The sequence below is a fragment of the Engystomops pustulosus genome, chromosome 1 (assembly GCF_040894005.1).
Source record: "Engystomops pustulosus chromosome 1, aEngPut4.maternal, whole genome shotgun sequence".
In the NCBI taxonomy this organism is placed as follows: Eukaryota; Metazoa; Chordata; class Amphibia; order Anura; family Leptodactylidae; genus Engystomops; species Engystomops pustulosus.
Window position 1 is genome coordinate 36,976,401 of NC_092411.1, and position 21,870 is coordinate 36,998,270.

A 21,870-nucleotide genomic window follows, 5' to 3' on the forward strand; every position below is an offset into this window, starting at 1 on the left:
TTATCTCCATGGAAGCAAAAGTAAAAAGAAAAGCTTGAGAGGAAAGAAGACGGATATAATTGGTTCATAATAACTAGAGATCTAAGACTTTAACTAACTAAGACTTTTATTAACACTGGACCACTAGTTCATGGGTTGTATTTCCAAAATATGTTTAAAAATTGTAAGTCCACATATTGTTAGTATATTTTTTTTCAGGCACCTTGTAAAGCAGGTAACACCAATGGAGATAGTCATGCTAGTTGCATGTCAAGTAAAAAGTTTTCATCTGGCATGAAGTCCTTTGGGCGTTTTCTTACTGCAATGTGTCCCATGTTCTACTTATCTACTGGAGAAAAGCTCATATCCACCATGGAAGGGATTATAGGAAGTGATTTAAGATATCACAGAATAAAGGGGATTTAGATATTTCAGTTATCATTGGAGTTTTTAGTGGTATATGTAAAAGGCTACAACAAACACACAGGTAGGAGGCAACGAGAATGATGGTTACAAACATACTTACTAGAGGCTTAAAGAAAATATATCATTAAAATCCAGCAGGATAAACCAGGGACACTTAGCCATAGATTCAGGCACCGTGACTGTGGTAATCTTCTTCTATTTGTTACTCATGGCCTCATACTTCTAAAAAACATCTTTTGTAATTATGCCAATAATACAGAAGGGTTCGGGAGGATGTTATCAAAGACACTTTCTGCTCTGGCTCCACAGGTTGTTACACTGTGAAGGAGCACATCTTACCCCATTACCCTGCTCCATTTGACACTTCCCCCTTCCTCTGCCTAATGTGATATCCCTGAAGCAGAGGAAGTTTCAGCACACAGTGGGAGAGGGAAAGTAACAGCCTGTGAATTTACAGTGATGAGCGGCTCTAGTAAAGCCCCCAAGAGCCCTATGGGAGTAAGACACAATTACAATTGATTCTCAGGGCACACGGGGCATGTCTGTGCACTCTATCAGCACATTTCATATCTTGTGCATGGGCAGAGTGCAAAGTAGTGTCTATGCCCGTGCTACTGGACTGGACCCCACAGGGAATAGAGGAATGAAAAGCACGGGAGGTAAATACTGTGTACAGTATTGTTCACTTGGATCGGTGAGTGCCACTTTGTTTACTTTTTTTCTCATTGGAGTTCTGTCGTGCTATAAAGTTTGAGCACAACCTATGGAAAAGTGGATGTCTGCTTCCGACTTGAAATACTGAGTCTATTATTTTATACAACGGGCTTTGTGACTGCTGATTTATAATCTATTAATAAGTGGAGGCTGCTCCAGGACAGTATACTGAGTGGAGGCAGCTGCTGGTTATTTTATTGAGTGGAAGCTGCTGCTGGATGTTTTACTGAGTGGAGGCTGCAGCTGGACACTACGTATAATTTTAGGTATATGCGGGCCCTAATTCAAAGTTTGCAAACATGGGCAAGACAAAAACACTAGCAGTCATAATCTTACTTTAGCATCTTTAAAGAGGACCTGTCACCCTGCAAAACCCACCCACCAATTCGGCCCCCCATAATCCTCCCCCCAGCCCCTTTCTCCCTAGTCTTTTTTTTTTTAAATTTATGTCCAGTAAATTCATTTAAACCGATCCGACCTCTAACTAAATAAGAGGTCGGATCGTGTATCCGGCACGCTGGCAGACGGCGGTATTCATTAGGGGGCGTGCGATCACATTGGTGGAGAAGCCGGCAGCATCGCTTCGCCGCCAGCTCTCCGCGGTGCGGCCTCAGCCTGGACTTACATTACCCAGAGCGGCTACGACCGCAATTCCTGCTCCTCGGTGCTCCAGGGCTATATGCCACCACCTTGATCCCCATTTCTATAATACAAACTGAGTCTGATGAAGGTCTAATACAGACCGAAACGTCACAATTGGAGTTTGTGTAAAAATAAATTCAAAAAAATTACTTAACAGTGTGACTGGAGTTCCATAATTTCTGGACTTACATTACCGACCGGCCGTGCCGCACTGTCCGCGGCTGTGGCCGTGCCGGCTTATTTACAGCGGCAGCGATGCGATCCGGAGAGCCGGCAGCATCGATCGCATTGCTGACGGCTCTCCGGATCGTATCGCTGCCGCTTCACCTACAATGTGACCGCTGGCAGGGGCGTGCTGGGGGTGTGTCGGCATGCCCCCTAATGAATACCGCCGACAGCCAGCGCGCCGGATACACGATCCAACCTCTTATTTAGTAAGAGGTCGGATCGGTTTAAATGAATTTACTGGACATAAATTTAAAAATAAAAATGGCTAGGGAGAAAGGGGCTGGGGGGAGGATTATGGGGGGCACATTTGGTGGGTGGGTTTTCCAGGGTGACAGGTCCTCTTTAACTTTCAGTTTTTGGGAAGTTTTCACATCGCATTAATGCTTTTGTATAAGTTTTATACAAAATGTATAGATCAAAAATAGGATGTAATCTCACACTACCCTGCAGAATAGATAATAACTGAATGGGACAAGAAAAGGACAGTTACTGTATATGAAGTAATATGAGGTTCTAGTCATTTTTGTTGGATATTCTAACAGTAAAATAAAGGGGCAAAGGGAAATACAGTTGTTGTGCAGTAAGATTTTTAATTCACCTCTGACCATTGCAACATCTACATGGAATTTGCAGAAACATAATTTAGATTTAGAGCATTGGATGTGATTCCTCTGAGGGCATGTACAAGGCTGAGGAATGGGCTGATACTATATAATTAAAGTATATTAGGGATTGGGTTAAATCACTTTTCCATATTTCCTAATAGGTCACATGGATGTAATAGAAGATAAACCTCTCTGGCTCCGGAGAATCATGTGTCACACAGATGGCTCATTGATCCTTATGGTTAGTCCTTTTACTCAATAAATAATGCTACATTCTTCTGTCATTGATGCTTAGAATAAGTTACCAGTATCAGAATGGTGGGATACTAACGGCTGCGACCACCAATGATGAGTTCATTGAGAAGGCCAAGGTGCTCCAAGCAGCCCTGGGGTTTTTCCCCTTGTATTCCAGGCACAACATCATATTGTATAGTGGCTGCAAATGGTACTACAGTGCAATTCCTCTCACTAGAATGGCCATGTGCAAGTGACAGAATAGTCATGAAGAGGCCACATTGCTAGTCCGAGCACGGTTATCTTTTTGAACATCTGATATAGGGTTTCCAGAACTAGCATTAACTACTTATTCTCTATCCAGGCATTTAGTAGTGGATTGTAATGTAGGCGGTTTTGGTGCTAGCCCGGGAACCAAGTCTTCTAGGGGCCAATGGCCACCCAAACCACCCATCATATGCTATACTGAGAAGGACCTTCACCCAGGAAATCCTTGTACACAAGAGCCCTTTCAGAACCTTTGAAGTTCCTCTAAGGCCCCTTCCACACTAGCGAGTGTGATGCGATGAACTCGCATCACACTCGCAACGCAAGCTGCCGGGAATGCACGGCCCGAATGCTGCACCGCGGGAGTGAACTGACATGCTGAGTTCACTCCCGCGGTGCAGCGTTCGGGCCGTGCGTTCCCGGCAGCTTGCGTTGCGAGTGTGATGCGAGTTCATCGCATCACACTCGCTAGTGTGGAAGGGGCCTAAAGGTCCTGAAACTGGAGATTGAAAACTGGCACAAGGGTCGCAACCTCTACTCTCCAAGGAACTTGATACCATATGTAGGAAATGATTTACAGACTTGTAGGGGCTATAATATTCATACAGTCCAGAGCCCATGGCAGTCTTAATCCCGCCCCTACAGGCGCTATTTATAATTAAATCATCCATAACCCTTTTAATTGGATATCTGGGATCAAACCTTATCTTGAAAATGTGGGTCGTTTGGCTCCCATCTTGTGGCTAAGCATAATGGAAATGAGATTTTGAGTGATACTCACCATAGAAGTCTGTAGGAGAGCCAAATATAGAAGTGCAGGCAGACTTTGCCAGTGGTGATGAACCTATGACAAGGGTGCCAGAGGTGGCACTCAGAGACCTCTCTGTGGGCACCTAGGCTGTAGCCCAAGCACAGAGCTCACCAGATAAGGTGACAACCCCTACTGCAGTCTGAGGAAGCCAAGGACATGCCATGCTAAGTGCTGTTTTAAAGTGTCACATCCCTGGCTGCCTTAAATACAGAAGGAGGGATAAGGTGTGGCCAGAGGTGGGACTACCGGAGGAAGTGGAAGGTGCACTGGGCCCCCTCATTCATCCTGTTCAGGAGAACCTGATAATCTGAAATAATTCTCCTTCTTTCTAATGTATTGGTGTCCTCAAGACACTGATACAATTAAAAGCTGTAACAAAACAAGGAGCAATAAGCTACTGTTTAAATTATTGTCATAAATAAGTGGGTTTTGGTTATAGTTTGGGTGCTTGATCTCTAAAAGATTCGCCACTACTGGCTAAAGACTTGAATGAGGAGAAGCATTTCTGCATGGCTTCTATTCTCAAGATAAGTGTGGTTTCTTGAGGTGGAACCTATATCAATCAGATTGTATGACATACCAAAATAGGGAAAAGCCCTTTAAGAATCTGATCACAAAGAAGAGGTACTATAGGATTGGAATATAAAGGGGAGAGCCTTCATGGAGCCTCCTTACTCCATGAAATAACATTGGATACATCCAAACACCTGCCTGCAATACTCAGGAACACAGGATCACACACAAACAATGAAATCCTGGGGGGGTTTCTAAGGATTTTCCTGAATTCATTCCATCTTTCTGATCACAACAGCAGCTTGTGATTAAAGGGATGGTTATTTACTACGTTATTGGTGATGTAATGACAGAGTGCAATGTAAATGAGAGTAATGGGTACATCATAATAAGTACAACTCAGTGAACCAGAACTGGCAATTTCCTAGCAATTCACTGCATCCCAGAAAAATTAACATAATGAATAGTTTTCTTTTTACCAAAGAGAACATATACATTGCCTCATGGGGGAGATAGCTTGTAAGGACAAAAACATACGGTAATTATCTGCGGTATTTATGTTACATGTTTACCATCTATGGACATAATTCACATTGAAAACTAAACTAAAAATAAAAAATGTATTCCAAGGTCATAAATGGGATTTCCTGCCAGCAAAACATTAGCAGTTACCAGATATTTCTATAATACTGATCTCTATAATTTACAATTTGGAAATTCTATCCTTGGGTGATCAGGTTGGGTCAGGCTCATTTGCTACTTCAGAAGTACCAAAAGAAAGAGCTGCAAAATAAGTAATAAAAATGTATATCCTTTATTAACATTCTATGCAAATTTGTACACACATATGTCCCACAAATGGGGAAATCAAATGCATAGGGGAAACAAGTAGTCCCAAATGAAAATGGGACATCCACAGAGTACCTATAGCCCCCTATTCATGTGCCCCAGAGTCAGAGTATGCCCAAAATTTAAGAAAGTAGTTGGTCCTACAGTAGGACAGGTAAGAGTAAAGTGGCAATAGTACAATGAAACAAATAATAGAATGGCAACCAATCACAGCTCAGCATTCAATTTATAAACAGTTGTGGGAAGATGTAACCTAATACACCTTTTTAACAGTTTTTTATTTTACTGCTCATAATATATACATAGAAAAAAACTGCTGTATAGTTAAGCCATAGAACCCCAGCCAGAAATTTGAAGCTGAACCTTGGGTTTCTGTTGCAGTTTCTGCTGCAGCACATTAACCCTATTCTAAGGAGCTTGCCAGTGTATGGCTACCTGCTTCTACCTGTGTCAGCATTGTTCACATTGAAACCAAAGCAAGGTGGGGGAAGAAAACAATTGGAGGCTGTTCTGAGGAGATTTCCAAGTTTCCGATTCATCTTCAGCTTACGGTATCAACCGGAATGGGAAACAATGTAGCATCCTCTTGTGTGTTTGTTGTGTTCCTGCTTCTTCTGCAGCTCCTCCTGTCCTGATAGGGTAGGAGTAAATTTGGGGAGAGGGGTATACCATTTGGCCCCCCTTTGATTGCCCTTTGTCAGCCCTTTACCATGCCTTTGGGTAAGTGTGTCATAGATTCTTGGAACTTTTAATACCCGAAGGTACCTCCGGTCCATGAGCAACTAGTTTTACCAGTTTTACCTCAGACACTATTGATAAATCTCCCCCATGGTCTTTTACAAACCCTTCATCCCCCTGCTGAGCTCATCCCGACTCCCTGTCACTGCTACTGAGATAATCGGAAATCATTTCATACCTGATCTTGTGTCAATGCCACCACACACATTATCAACCACAATAGAAAATTTCAAGTGTGGAAATATATCATGGCGAAGAGGAATCAACAATTGTAAAGAGAAAAATAAATTGTGTAAAACACTTATAAAGGCTGTGAAAATTGAAACCAATTTCATATTATTATTGGTTGATGCACTGCTTCTACCCTGTGCTGTTTATGGGAAACACCATAGTAGCTAGTCACCGGCCACCAGCTCCGAGACAATAAAAAGAGCCTGAAAAATCTATGAAATCTACCATCAAAATCCATCATGATGAACCAGGGATAATTAGTCATAGATCCTGGCACTGTGACTGTGGTAATCTTCTTACCAGTATATTTATTATCAATGACTTCCTTTCTTCTCAAATCAACTTTTAAAATTATGCTAATGAGCTACTAGGTTTACTTCCAATGAATAGAAATCTGTCCACGGTCATGTGATGTCACACAGGTCACACAGGTATCACACAATTCTGATTACACTCTGTGTTATAATGAGCCGTGCACCTGTGTGACATCACATGACCATGGACGATTTCTATTCAGTGGAAGTAAACATAGAATACAGCAAGCAGAGATCTATAAAACCATAAGGAATTGATACAGAAAATATAGTGGAAAATTGTATAACCTTTCATTAAACAAACAATATCAATTATTTGCTGAAAGTGGACATCCCCTTTAACTGTTAACCAGTGCAGAATTTTATGTCACATTGGGTACATATTTATCTATAAATACATGTGCAACAGTTTACACTAAAAAGAACATGTAAAGTCAGACATACAACTGGTGCAGGGCTTTAATAAATGTGGGCCTATACCTTTAATTCTATAGCGCCATCATATTCGGTAGCACTGTACAGATCATGGGATACCGTACATATACAAACAAAATAAGGCTACATTCACAGTGACGTGTGCCCGCTGTACCGTAGCACGACGGGCACATGTCGGCGCCGGAGGAGGTGGTGATCACTGCTAACCCGCGCCCCCCTCCATAGAGAAAGATTGCACATGTCCTATCTTTTCACGGGGTATAGAACGGTACGGAGTCGCACTTGTTCTTGCATCGTACCGCTCCAGTAGGGTGCCGTGCGTCCATTACCGTCTATGGGGACGTATATCCGACATATATACATCGACCATATATACGTTCACCATACGGCTGTGTGAATGCAACCTAAGACAGTAAAGAGTAATAACATGGTCAGATGAAATGATGGGAATAAGGGCCCGGCTCACAAGAGCTTACAATCTATAAAACATATGCTTTGCATATGCACCGCATATGACCTGCCTTACATTTACCAGGACACTTCAAGGGATAAAATTCCATAACAAGTTACTTTGAATACACTTGCAATGACCAACCCTCTTCTTACATATTTATAAATTGGAGAAAGATTTGGCTGATGCCAATACCAGCTCCAAATTCAAAGAATACACTGGCGCACATTTACTAAAGGCAGTGCGACAGCTTTCTGTTGGACTTTGCGTGTTCTTTTAGATGCAAACCGCTTGCACGCGACCCTTTTGTGGTGCAGCTGCTCTAGGCATCACGCGGCACAAATTAGGGGCGTTCCGGTGCTCAGTCGGACCGTGCGCCAGATTTATCATGCAAAGTCCGACAGAAATGTGTTGCATACCCCATGTTAAAAGTGCACCAAAAAATTTGGTGCACTCTGTCGGGAAACCCAGGGGGCGCCAGATTCATGAAGAACGGGGGCGCAGCAATTCCAGAATCTGGCGCACCTTGTACACTACACAAGCAAACTGCACATAGTCCAGTAAATCTTGCTAAAAAGTGCCTTAGTCTTATAATGCAAAGTCAGGGGGCACTGCCAGACCCTCCTGACCACTGGAGTTAGTATGAAGCGCTCTGTCAGTGCTTCTCTGAGAGAACCCGGGCCTCTGCACTGCTCTCTCTCCCTACCTGTTCAGACTATTACCAGCAGCATAAAGTATGTGAAGGACCCTAGAGATGTCAGAAGTATGTGACTTATTCCATTTTGCACCGCTGTAATGTACTTAAACCTTTTTATGCGGCCAGTGTGAATGCATGAATGTAGCAGAGCTGTGTGTGAATGCATGGGTGTAGCAGAGCTGTGTGTGAATGCATGGATGTAGCAAAGCTGTGTGTGAATGCATGAATGTAGACGTGAAGTGTGTGAATGCATGAATGTAGCAGTCCTGTGTGTGAATGCATGAATGAAGACGGGCTGTGTGTGAATGCATGAATGTAGCAGTGCTTTGTGTGAATGCCAGAATGTAGCAGTGCTGTGTGTGAATGCATGAATGTAGCAGTGCTGTTTGTGGTTGACTAAATGGGTGGATGTAGAAAAGCTGTTTTTGAGAGTGAATGCATGTTTGGGTATGCAGCAGATTTAATATTATTATAATTTTAGGGGATTACAAGGATTTAGTATAACAGTGACAGGAGAACTAAGAATTAATATGTAATCGTATGACTGCAGCACATAAAGCTGCTCAATGCGTTCTTGAATTTTTGGAAGTTGGAGGTGGAAGGTCAGATATCTATAAGGACATGGCTGAGTGAATAGGAAGATTCTGCCCTCTGGATCAATAGCACTTTATCTAATGAATAAATCACAAATCTTGTATTACAGAATAAAGAGAAATGTCCAAAATGTTGCATATTTAGAGTCATTTTGCTAGTAGTTTTTTCTTTTATTATCTACAATGTAATGTTATAAGACTTTCTCTGCTGTGATAGATCTCCCGGAGCCGATGCTCCTTCTTGTCAGGAGAACTTCTGCTGCTTTGGAGTTCCCAGTAATATTTTACAGAGTTGGATATAATACAGAAAACATGTAATGTACTTTTCTCATGTAGTCGGTGTGATAAGGACCCTGCCAAGTGAATTACATAGTCTCCTTCCTTTTTCCTATCATGACATTTCCACCGGATAAAACATTGAAGATTTAAAATGAAAATCTTGGATTTGGTGTTCTTGCATCTTGTCAGGCAGGGTAACCCATGGTTACTGAGTTTTAATCAGTCAGAGGACTTGGTTCCTACCCCTTCAATTTCCTATATAAAGGGGTCTGTCAAAGAAACCCCTCAAGCTCCTCCTTGTATCAAGACAGACTGGAAAGAATCGAAGCAAATACACACACACATAGCCGGTGCGTACTGCAGGATGACTCCAGGGTCCAGGCTTCAATGGCATCTCCTGCTCATCTTCCTGGCAGCTCTTAGGGGACACTGCAGGTACATACAGGTGAGGTCAAGACACTTAAAGGGGAACTTTGGATTTTTCATTCGTAAGAGCCAAAATATTACTATGGAATGTAGAAGAGTAGAAAGTGGGTCAAAAATCTTTACACTTTGTATAGAACTAATGCTGTGAAGTTTTTATTCCTTTTTACAGGTGAGAGATGCAGCAGAAGACGCCTTAATGCTCTTTAACACAGATATTAAGAGGGAATTATCTCAAGAACAGATATACAGGCGGTCACTCAGTAAGTACCTTGTGCTAAAAATGTATATGTGTTTTGGTATATAACTATGTGTATATATATATATATATATATATATATATATATATATATATATATATATATATATTTATATATACAGGCGGTCCGCTACTTAAGGACACCCGACTTACAGACAACCCTTAGTTACAGATGGACCCATGTGCCCACTGTGACCTCTGGTGAAGCTCTCTGGATGTTACTATAGTCCCAGACTGCAATGATCAGCTGTAAGGTGTCTGTAATGAAGTTTTATTGATAATCCTTGGTCCCTTAAGAGCAGAAAATTTGGAAACTCCAATTGTTACCGTGGCAAAAAATAATTTTTGTCTGGAGCTACAATTATAAAATATACAGTTCCAACTTACATACAAATTTAACTTAAGAACAAACCTATGGACCCTATGTTGTATGTAACCCGGGCACTGCCTGTATAGTATATGTTAAAATGTTCTATATTATTATATATGTAAATGTTTAGAATAATATGAATGATGTTATATAATAAATGAATGATATATATATATAATAATTCATTAATTCTGCAAAGTATATATTGAAAAGTCATAATATAGTGGATATAGATATATATCATATATACTTTATATGATATATACAGAATTTTGCTACCTTTCCAACATGTTTTAAAATGTGTAAAATGTTAACACACTAATTGAAAATTGAAAAAAATCCTTGTTAAATTGAAAAAAAATATTTTTTTTTTTCATAATACTATAATATATATATATATGCAAGTCCCAGGGTCAACATCTACAAACAGTTTGTATGTTCTCTCCGTGTACGCGTTCCTATATAAATTATATATTATCAATATATATTTATTTACAAGTAAAACGTTAAACATTTTTATTATGTCCCTATTTATAGCTGTCATTTAGCACATTATGACTAGTAATGGATGATAAGTCAAAATGTTGCATAGTATTTTACTATTTCACTCATGAGTTTCGTAAAATATAAAAATCTTGTTGTTATAAAACTTTATGTATGTTTATGAAAACCAAATACAAATATTGTCTGGAAAAAAAAGATATCAGAGGCTTTTTGCTACTAATCTAAAGAAGTGGAGTAGATTATAGTACAAGGCTTCAGGCTCTCCCTCTTCTACTGCTCTGCAGATGTGTCGGTATCCACTGCAGGGCTAGTATTATATTCATGAATATGAAAAAAAGATGATCAATGTCTTGTACAAGTTGCTGTTCTATAAACAAGTAAATATCTGTCTCCTCTCTCATCAGGATGCATTGATATGCTCAGTATAGATGGACAATTCACTTTTAAAGCAGAACAACCTCAGCTCCACTGCGCCCTGTTCCTGATCGGAGACCCAGAGGAGTTCATCACCATAGAATATAACTTTGTCAGTATAGACTGCCTCGGAGGAGACATCTTAAAGGTAATGTTACACTGTGTTACCTGATTTGTTTTCATGTTTTATAAAATGGAATTGAAAGAGCAGTACTTTTGGAGGATGCACCACACAAAAGCTGCTGCAGAACTGCTTGTTGCTTGTGCATGCCCTTGTTCACCTTATATATATTTGTATCATCAGGAGACACCAAAATAGAATAAAGTTGCGTTAGCTCTTTAATTGACAATTCACATTATTGTTACTCCAGCAGCAATTATTTATATATTATTAATATTTGACATTAGTTAAAGGTATCAGAGACTTGGCGGCACAACTGGAGAATCTAATGGCATCGTAAATGTTCTTAGAATTCTATTCTCTCTTCTTCTGCTTGTCAGTAGCAACTGCAGTGTTGGTATTATATTCATGAATAAGGAGCCCTGGATGAGCAGCATATGGACCTATATATAAAACCTTTCATTACAAAAATAATTGGGGGCTTAGAGGACCCCACTGATTACCAATGTAATTGAAATCTACTGGAATAGCTCTTTGATTTCCTGAAAATTGTTCAGAAGTAATAGGAGATGAGATGGTTATTTCTGTCTTGTTAATCGTTTTAGATGTAAATATTAAATATAATTTTAAATGAGTGCGCCGTGTGATAAATGAATATGTTGCTTCCATATATTACATAATATCAGTGAGTTTTCATGAGAATAATTACTCGCTTACCCCTACACTACTCACAGGAGCCCATAAAAATCTGCGTGACTTCAACTAGTCACTAAAGAGAATACGTTATCCTCATAGCAGTAAAAGGATATGCCGCTGATTTGGAGCTTTGAGTCCTGGTGACAGGTTCCCTTTAAGGGTGGGTTCACAAGAGATGTGTCTGCTCATTATTTCCCCATTGTGGGAAATCAACATTGGGCTTTACACTATTGTAATGTTACAGGCCGACAGCTGCAGCTTTCTCTATTTGCATTGCAAACGTTGTAGGAAGCCATCAACTTTGCTTCCACTGACCATCACAACATATAAACTGTCAAGAGGTCAACAGGACAGGAGGTGATTCTCTGCAAGGCCCCAAACAATACCAGAAAACGCCGATCACAGCTACATTAAAAACTTTTTATTCATTCAATATTTTTGGTCTCAGATTGCCATTTTGCATGAATTTGATTTATTCCTGTAACTTTTTTTAATTTTAATATAACATGACCCCAGTGGACAGGACGCTAAGTACAATCTGCTCAGGTCCTTCTGCTCTATAACATGCTGCCTTCAGATAGGACACTTTGTACAATCTGCCCAACTCCTCCTGCTCTATAACATACTGTCTGCAGATAGGAATGTATGTACAATCTGCTCATCTCCTCCTGCTCTATAATATGCTGTCTGCAGATAGGACGCCAAGTACAATATTCTCAGCTCCTCCTGCTCTATAACATGCTGTCTGCAGATAGGACCCTATGTACAATCTGCTCAGCTCCTCCTGCTCTATGACATGCTGTCTGCAGATAGGACCCTAAGTACAATCTGCCCAGCTCCTCCTGCTCTATAACATGCTGTCTGCAAATAGGACACTATGTACAATCTGCTCTGCTCCTCCTGCTCTATAACATGCTGTCTGCAGATAGGACCCTATGTAAAATCTGCCCAACTACACCTGCTCTATAACATGCTGTCTGCAGATAGGACCCTATGTAAAATCTGCCCAACTACACCTGCTCTATAACATGCTGTCTGCAAATAGGACACTATGTACAATCTGCTCAGCTCCTCCTGCTCTATAACATGCTGCCTGAAGATAGGACACTATGTACAATCTGCTCAGCTCCTACTGTTCTATAACATGCTGCCTGCAGATAGGAGACTATGTACAATCTGCTCAGCTCCTCCTGCTCTATAACATGCTGTCTGCATGTGCAAGGAGCCTTAGACAGTATCTAGGATTACTGGGATTATCATAGAGTGGGGAATAGTATTCTCTTAGTATATTTACAGGCTGTGAGAGCGTGGAAAGTCTTTACAGGTGGTGCCCTGACAAGAAATAAACTACAGGCATATAACCGCCAGGCAGAACTGCTACCCGCTGTGCCAACATGATTAGAACTTGTATCCCTCTGTAGCGACCCTTCCAGGCATGTGTTACCTACAGGATTAGCTCTGCGTACAGGGGGTGTATCAACTTAAAAGAGTAGTCCCATTTCAGATAATAAGTTTTGTGGTTTGAATTAAAGAAAGTTATACAATTTTCCAATATAATTTCTGTATCAATTCCTCATGGTTTTCTAGATCTCTGCTTACTGTCATTCTATAGAAAGCTTCTATGCTCACTTCTAGTGGACAGAAATCTGACCATGGTCACACAGGTTCACGGCTCGTTATATCACACAGCTCTGATTACTCTCTATGATACTATTGAGCCGTGCACCTGTGTGACCATGGAAGTAAACATAGAAGCTTTCTATAGAATGACAGCAAGCAGAGATCTAGGAAACTGTGAGGAATTGATACAGGAAGTATATTGGAAAATTATTATATTATTTTTCATCATACAAACAATAACATTAATTTGCCGAAATCAGAATACCCCTTTAATGCAATATGTAGTCCTGCAGCTCGCTGAAGATATTTTAGGATGCAGGATTCCTGTCCCATGTGCAGTGTTCAATGATTTAGTAAAGAACTTGATGTAGGACTAGGCTGTGCTGTATGCTGTATAACTACTGTACTGTTTATATACCACATATGTCATAGTACTCATTTTTAGGCTGGTATTGTGGCATTGGTTCTGTATCATTGATGAGATTGTAAAGAAACTTTGTAGGAGTCTATTACTGCATCTATGATAAGAAATGACTGTGGGTAGAAACTTATAGTAGATATAGAGCAGAATAATTTTTGGGTTCCCTGTAAATCACAGGCCCTTGCAGTATGCAACCGCAGACTCTGTAACCTCGCAGTTGCAGCCCTGCATCCAGTCAGCTGAGGCCCAATACCAGCCACTCTAATATATTGGGGGTCATTTACTAAGGGCCCGATTCGCGTTTTCCCGACGTGTTACCCGAATATTTCCAATTTGCGGCAATTTCCCCTGTATTGCACCGGGATTTTGGCGCACGCGATCGGATTGTGTCGCATCGGCGCCGGCATGCACGCGACCGAAATCGGGGGGCGTGGCCGAGCGAAAACCCGACGGATTCGGAAAAACAGCCGCATTTAAAGAAAGAAATGTGTCGCTTGGGACGCGCTCACCTTCACTTGGTCCGGCCCTGTGAACTCCAGCGCGTTCAGATGCTTTTCAGTGCAGCAGCGCCACCTGGTGGACGGCGGAGGAACTACCTTGATGAATCCCGGCTGGACCTGAATCCAGCGCAGAGAACACGCAGCTGGATCGCGAACGGACCGGGTAAGTAAATCTGCCCCATTGTGTAGCGTTATTAACACTTTCATATAATGTTACTTGTGTGACTACTTGTTGTGTAATTGCTCCACATTTTCTTGAAGCAGCGGCTCCATTCAGTGGCTTCCTTCTTAAAGGAAACCTACCATGTGGAATCTACTATCAGAATTAGACCTGGTGGTAGATTCCTCCTGCCTCAGCCCAAATCTGTAATGTAAGAATCCTGGAACCTAATCTAACTTAGCTCCCAGTGTCCGGCCCGGCAACTACAGACTCCAGTAGCCTCTGCTTTTAATTTACATGTTACTAAAATAAAGTTTTTAACAAGTTAGATTAGGTTCCAGGATTATTACATTACAGATTAGGGCAAAGGCAGGCAGGAGGAATCTACCATCACATCTACTTCAGATATAGATTCCTCATGGTAGGTTTCCTTTAAGAGCACACATTCTAGTTTGTCATCCAGTTGTGGATCATAAAGTCTAAAAACCTATAAAGATAGTTCTGGCTTCAAAACGGAATATGGCTCCCAACTGCTACATTGTGCCACTACTAAAACAACTAAACCAATTGCATAGGGTATTTAAAAGGTTGCCCAAATCAGCCTACTGGTAAAACCAGCATTGTGTACGGCACTTTATAAGATTTCCAGTGTCTCTGATATTTGTCATTTTAGAGGCAATTCAGTTTTTATAATGCACTAGATGGTGGACATTGGGGGTCATTTACTAAGGACCCAATTCGCGTTTTCCCGACGTGTTACCCGAATATTTCCGATTTGCGCCGATTTCCCCTGAATTGCCCCGGGATTTTGGCGCACGCGATCGGATTGTGGCGCATCGGCGCCGGCATGCACGCAACGGAAATCGGGGGGCGTGGCCGAGCGAAAACCTGACGGATTAGGAAAAACCACCGCATTTTAAAAAAGAAATGTGTCGCTTGGGACGCGCTTACCTTCACTTGGTCCGGCCCGGTGAACTCCAGCGCGTTCAGGTGCTTTTCAGCGCAGCAGTGCCACCTGGTGGACGGCGGAGGAACTACCTTGATGAATCCCGGCCGGACCCGAATCCAGCGCAGAGAACGCGCCACTGGATCGCGAACAGACCGGGTAAGTAAATCTGCCCCATTGTCTTCTCAGCACTGTTCCTCTACACAATGATATATTGTAAATGACAGATAGTTGAGAACATCCCCACTGAACACTGGACCCAAACCCTTAACTTCTGTAAGACTGTAGGGAGTAACAGCTAAGGATGTAGCGTGCCCTACCACTCTCTGAAGAATATATTAGGCTGATGGAGATAGATTCTTTACCAATTTGCCATATGAACCTCTCCTCACTTTTGACGGGCTGTAATAATGGATGGGGCCCTAAAGGTCAGACAATTTTTTTGGACAATTGTGTGGATAGGTATCCATTGGTGGGCACTCCCTATGAAATAGTTATAGATGGGATTTCACATCACAATATAGTTTGGTACCCAGCTCTGAGATAATATGGCATGGATTTAGCAGTGTGTTGGGCCCCCAGGCACCTAACACACAGGACTTACCAGCACCTACCAAATTCTGCAGGTAAATACATTTGCTTGATAAACTTTATACTGCCTCCTTAGGTTTTCGATGGTTGGATCATCAAAGGAGAGAAGTTTCCAAGTTCTTTAGATCATCCCCTCTCCACCAGCGAACGCTACACCGACATTTGCGAAGATGGGAACATGCAAAGTATCACGCGGTCGTCTCAAAATGTGGCAATGATATTCTTCAGAGTTCACAAACCAGGCCACGGCTTCACACTCACCATCCGCAAAACCCCTAATCTGTTCCGTAAGTTGTTTTTTTAAAATTTTCTCTGACAGCAATAATTTTACTGAGCGGAGGAAATCATACATCTCTCCGAGGGAGGGAAATAATGAAAGGAATCCTAGAACAATCTGATAAATGTCCAGCCAGAAATTGCTATTGATTTTTCAGGAGCCGGGCTCACTGTATAGCAATAAAATGAATATATTGTACGACTTATAAATATAGTGTTGGATTTATAATGCGGCAAAGACATTTATTAGTGGTTGTTGGTTTCCCCAGCTGTCCATGTAGCATGCAAAACCACCTGGAGATAGACTACTACAATGACTCCTTGTATGCATATTACATCACATATAGGTGTCATTTATAGTGTATGCAGATAGTGTATGTTATACATAGTATACACAAATAATATAGATACAATGCAATAGAATAAAGCTTTATTGATCCCTGAGGAAATTGTGGTGTACATAGCTCCAGCATGTACAGTACAAAAGAGAAATTGTTGGGAAATGGGCACAAGCCCCTTCAGGATCTCAAGGAACTCCACTATAATCAGCTGACTGCTGGAAAAGAAGCCACGGTTTCGAAGTTGTATGAAACTTGTCATATGTGTCATTGAGCGATGGCGTAAGGTCTTCCATGTGCATTTTATCATTGACCTTGTTAATTGATATTGTCGGAGGAGTGGTCTTTTTACAAAGTGGGGGTCATTTACTTACCCGCTCCTGACGCGATCCAGCGTCGCGTTCTCCGACGAGGATTCGGATCTTCCGGCTATTCACTAAGGTCGTGCGCACGAGGTCCACCAGGTGTCGCTGCTGCGCCGAGGTCCGCTGAGGTCTGTCGGAGTTCACCATCCAATCCCTGGTTTTGCGACACAATTAGTTTTTAAAATTCCGCATTTTTTTCTGAATCTGTTGGGTTATGCGATGGCCACGCCTCCCATTTCTATCATGTGAAAGCCGGCGCTGATGCGCCACAATCCGATCGGGTGCACCAAAATCCCGGGGGAAATTCGCCCCGAATCTGAAAAATACAGGAAACCCAACGAAAATGCGCGATCCGGACCCTTAGTAAATGACCCCCATTATTGGAATGCAAGATCGGGCATCAATAACTACGAATAGAAGTAGAGAGCGCTTGTATGTCAATACTGAGATGTTACAGTGGTGAAGAATAAGCAAAGGGGGTCCAACAATATCACGTTTCCGCAAATGAAAGAGATGAGAGGCTGTAATTTGTGCCAAAATGGGTTAAGGGCCCAGCATGACCAGAACATGCGAAGAAAGGTTCCTTCATCCTCTCCACATCTCCAACAGGTGGCAGAAAACTGTGCAAAGATAATATGGAGCCTAGTTGGAACTCTATACCTGGCCATGAGTTTATACATGAATTATAATGTACATGGTGGAAATTAGACTTCGGGTTAGTTCGGGCTAATTTGCAAAGCAGAGTGTGACATGCCTGCAGGCTGTACATGGATTAACAAAAGTGTATCTGAGATCAGACTGTTGAACCTTAGGACAGTTTTTATAAATCTGCCACAATTTGTCCTCAAGTGGTATTGTTATTGATTTTACATATTCATTAAGAAAGTTTAGGTTTGATATCCATGTTCAGGAATGAAGAAGGAGAAGTGCCACTGCTTCTTTAAACTTTGCCCGCCCGCCATACCGTAGTACGGCGGGCATACATCGGCGCTGCGGAGAGGAGCAGGGGATGAGCGCTGCTCACCCCCGACCCTCTCCATAGGAAGATACAGCGCACGGCGACGTATCACGGGAAAAGATAGGACATGTCCTATCTTTTCCCGGGCTACGGAGCGGTACGGTGCCGCACGTGTGCTGCACCATACCGCTCCCTTTCAGGGCCGTGAGCCCAAAGAAGTGTATGGGGGACGTATATCGGCCGTATATACGTCGGTCGTATATACGTCCCCCATACATGTGTGTGAATGTAGCCTTAGTGAGATAGTCAATAGTAGTCTAAATCATAAATGTACTATTATAGATATCGAGCCTGATTTCAGTGCTGTCATGATATTAACTACTTTGTAAAACATTGTACTTTATCCTACAGCTTGTAATGTGATTTCGCAGTCACCCAGTGGGAAATTTACTATGACCATTCCCCATCAACATAGAAACTGCAGTTTTTCTATTATCTACCCGATTGTAATAAAAATTTCGGACCTGACACTTGGCCACTTCAATGAGCTACAGATAAAGGTATGATGGATGTTGCCAGTGGTGAAGACAGAACAGTAGAGGGCCGCTGTGTAGTTTAAGGGGACTGTAAGCACTCTGACCTATAGGGTTCTTGTGCAGATACACAGGTTGCACCAATGGTTGGTAGGTGGTCCTATGTTAGTGTCTTGCTTATGACCCTTAAAGGTGTATTCTAGGAATAAGCATAATTAATATTCAAATAGGTCATTAAAGGTCATAGGCCAGTCCCCACAGAGCATAGTACATACACTGCCAAATGGTATTTCTATAAAAAAAAAATAGGTTTTACAGAAAGAAAGATCCCAGGGGACAAGTGCCTAGTCACAGAGCACATGGCATTGAAAGGTACCATATAACATCTTTTTTTTTTCTGTAAAACCTATTTTGTATATAATAACTCTTTGGCAGTGTATGTACTATGCTCTGTCAGGTAACAGGTTTGCCTTAAATATAAGCTTGTATGTAATTAGTTATTTCAAATTTTGCTCCCTATAGTACAAAAAAGTACACTATAATAGCAACTAGCCATGGCTGTAATGGCCAATCATAGCCATGGTTAGTTGTTAGGGGTGTCATTTGCCAGACTGGCTATTCAGCTGCGAATCCGGCAATATGTCCAGCTCAGGCGACCTAAATGCGACCACCACAGCCAAACTTAAACGTCAGGACCGCTGAACTCTTGCTGTAACATATTCCAGTGTCTTTTTAAAAATCATTCTCCTTCATATATACATTGACCCATACCTAAGATGTTATGGATCCAGAGTCATTGGTGAAGGAGCTAATAGGCGTATGTAGTTACGGTTTCATAAAGAAAATTGGTTCCATTTTGCACATAATTACATAGGGTTTATACAGAAATACAGGCCCTTTTGTTGACTAATGAGCCAATTGGGCATAGGGTTGGTGAATTTGAGTTATTTAGATGATAAAATGGCAGGACCCCTGCTTCTGTAGAATCCCATATATGTCCTGGATTTGGATTTCCATTTACTATTTTCATTACTGTCTTTAAATGGTCTTTATTACTGTCTACAGAAGCCACCACCGAAAGGATGTGGTGGAGCCGGAGACTTTGTGGAGCTCTTAGGAGGTGCCGGATTAGATCCATCAAATATGTTTCCCTTGGCCGATCTCTGTCACTCTTTTCATGGTTCTGGTAAGAGATAGTTTGACATCAGTTCTTGACATAAAGACGAATCTAGAGTCCTATTTGCTACATGTCTTCAAGATGGACCTTGAGCATTACGTAACTACATTGTTGGCTTCTGTTTCCTCTATTTCTGCAGCACAAATGAAGATTGGCTGTGACAACAGTGTTGTGCGGATGGTTTCAAGTGGCAAATTTATCAACCGGGTAACATTCGAGTACAGTCAACTTGATCGGCAATTGGAAAGACAACAAGGCAACAGTGTGGAAGAAGTCTGCTCACCCATAGATTGATCCAGTGGCTTTTATTTTCTAAGTGGGAGTGTTATTTTCCAATAAATGAAATACTCATGAACTATTCACTTATAACATGTTATTTCACTTTCTGCTGTTTCCAAACCAGGGTTCAAAATATAATGTGTATAATTTTATATCTTTTTTTTTTTTTTTATAAAAGTTGCCCCACTTCCCTTCCTTTCAGTGATAATTTTTACTGTCTGGCCCATTAGCTGGTTACATAATGTAAATGTAATAATTGCTATCTTCTTGCCAGTGCAAAATATCCGCTCCTTACTGCTTCTGTGTTATGCGACTCTCAAATTCTCCCTGTTCTATTGCTTGAACGTAAATCAGTTTCACCGTTGACTTACATCAAGCTGTGAGGTGTAAACTAAGTCAACATATGGGAACCGTGAAGTTGGACTTGACAGTCTAATACAATGAAAGATTTCCATCTAACTTTTAGACAGTTTAGTATATCTGCTCCTATGTCAATTGGAGAGTTCGAAGTCTGGTCACATGGCACACCGAAGGGCTATGAAGGAGCGGATAATTAACGAAAATTCACAATCAATAGTGAACAACAGTGAAGATCTAATGAACAGATTTACAGGACTCATTCTCAATACCCTCAATAAAGAGGCAGCAACAAAGTGTTGATGAAATCAAGTATAGACGGGGGTCCAAAAGAATTTCTTTGACTGCTCTCCAAGTTTGAGTTGCTTAAGAGCATTGGACAGTGCGAAAAATATACGAAGCATCAATGAGCAATGCCTCTATTCTTTGGCTATCATAGACTGAATACATGAGACCTAAATATGAATTAAACACCAAATTATTATATTTTCCATCCTTTTTTAAAAAATTATTTTTAGTATTTAGGATAAAGGTTTATGGTAACATGGGGGCATCAGATGGTAATTCTAGCCATCCAAAATGTTATGACTATAGGTAACCCAAAGTGTTAGGTAAGGATGCCAGTCTCAAAGCGCCAGTCTAAATTTTTTTGCATACTGGTGTAGTGGGTTTGTAGTCCAAAGGGGGCACTGTATTCAGCTCCACAGTAATTCCCCAGAATTTAGCTTATTTATGAAAACTCATATGCACATGGGGGGAAATTTATGACACATTGGCGCTCCATTCACCTTTCTTGCAAGGCCACCGGATATATCAGAGGGCTCCAGCCTCCAGATGTATCTGGCTGATTGCTGCGCTGGCATACAATTCTTAGCAGGCCCTGCCTGACATAGAATTGCACTGTTTGGGATTGAACAGTCACAGGCTATAGTGAGTATGCAGGTGGCATGGGCCAGGAACACCCCACCACCAGCCAACCCTTTTTTTCACCCCTCCATGCCTAATTGGCATGGAGGTGGCCTGAAGGGAAAAATAATCATCAAGTCTGGCGGCTCACTAGGAATTGCATTTATTTCAGGGCTTGTACACCATAAAGCTATGGTTCATGTTTGCCATAAATAAATCCAAGTTTCATATCCAAATCAAGATCCAATACAGTAGAAAAAACTAAGAGTAAATTTATCTCCAAAATCTATTGCTACCAAATTGGAGTTAAAGGTTTTTTGGGGGGTTAATACTAATTTACTAATTACGGCCTATCTTTACTATAGGTAGTTAATGGGTAACTGACATCATGGATCTTGAGTTGGAAGCAGCAAGCTCCATCCAGTATCCAGTATTCATTATAGCTGATGTCTTTGCTCATTGCCAGAACGTTTCTAATTATCTTCAATGGGAGCTGAGACTGCCGTTATCCTGAACCGTGGAGTTGTCTTTTGGCTTCATCCATGGGGTCAAGTAGCTGATCAGTAGTTCTTCTAGGTGCCACACCACCCCAATCCTAAGGATAGGCCATTAAAAGCATTCCTCCAGTAAAGACCTTTAAAGTTGGGCGT

At 41.4% G+C, this 21,870-nt stretch overlaps 1 protein-coding gene across 1 annotated transcript; it reads left to right on the plus strand.

Moving 5' to 3' along the window:
- Positions 1-9,285: 9,285 nt before the first annotated feature.
- On the plus strand, positions 9,286-20,036 carry CRHBP (corticotropin releasing hormone binding protein). Its single transcript, XM_072138086.1, has 7 exons — positions 9,286-9,451; positions 9,602-9,692; positions 10,967-11,124; positions 16,108-16,318; positions 18,380-18,528; positions 19,567-19,687; positions 19,818-20,036. Exons 1-7 carry the CDS (start codon positions 9,371-9,373, stop codon positions 19,970-19,972), a joined length of 966 nt encoding a protein of 321 aa, XP_071994187.1. The 5' UTR covers positions 9,286-9,370; the 3' UTR covers positions 19,973-20,036.
- The last annotated feature ends 1,834 nt before the right edge of the window (positions 20,037-21,870 follow it).

Excerpts from the sequence above, each read along its gene's own strand:
- CRHBP (XM_072138086.1), top strand. The coding sequence starts at position 9,371 with ATGACTCCAGGGTCCAGGCTTCAATGGCATCTCCTGCTCATCTTCCTG. Across the intron at positions 9,452-9,601 it reads GACACTGCAGGTACATACAG|GTGAGAGATGCAGCAGAAGA; the intron begins GTGAGGTCAAGA and ends TCCTTTTTACAG. Across the intron at positions 9,693-10,966 it reads GATATACAGGCGGTCACTCA|GATGCATTGATATGCTCAGT; the intron begins GTAAGTACCTTG and ends CTCTCTCATCAG.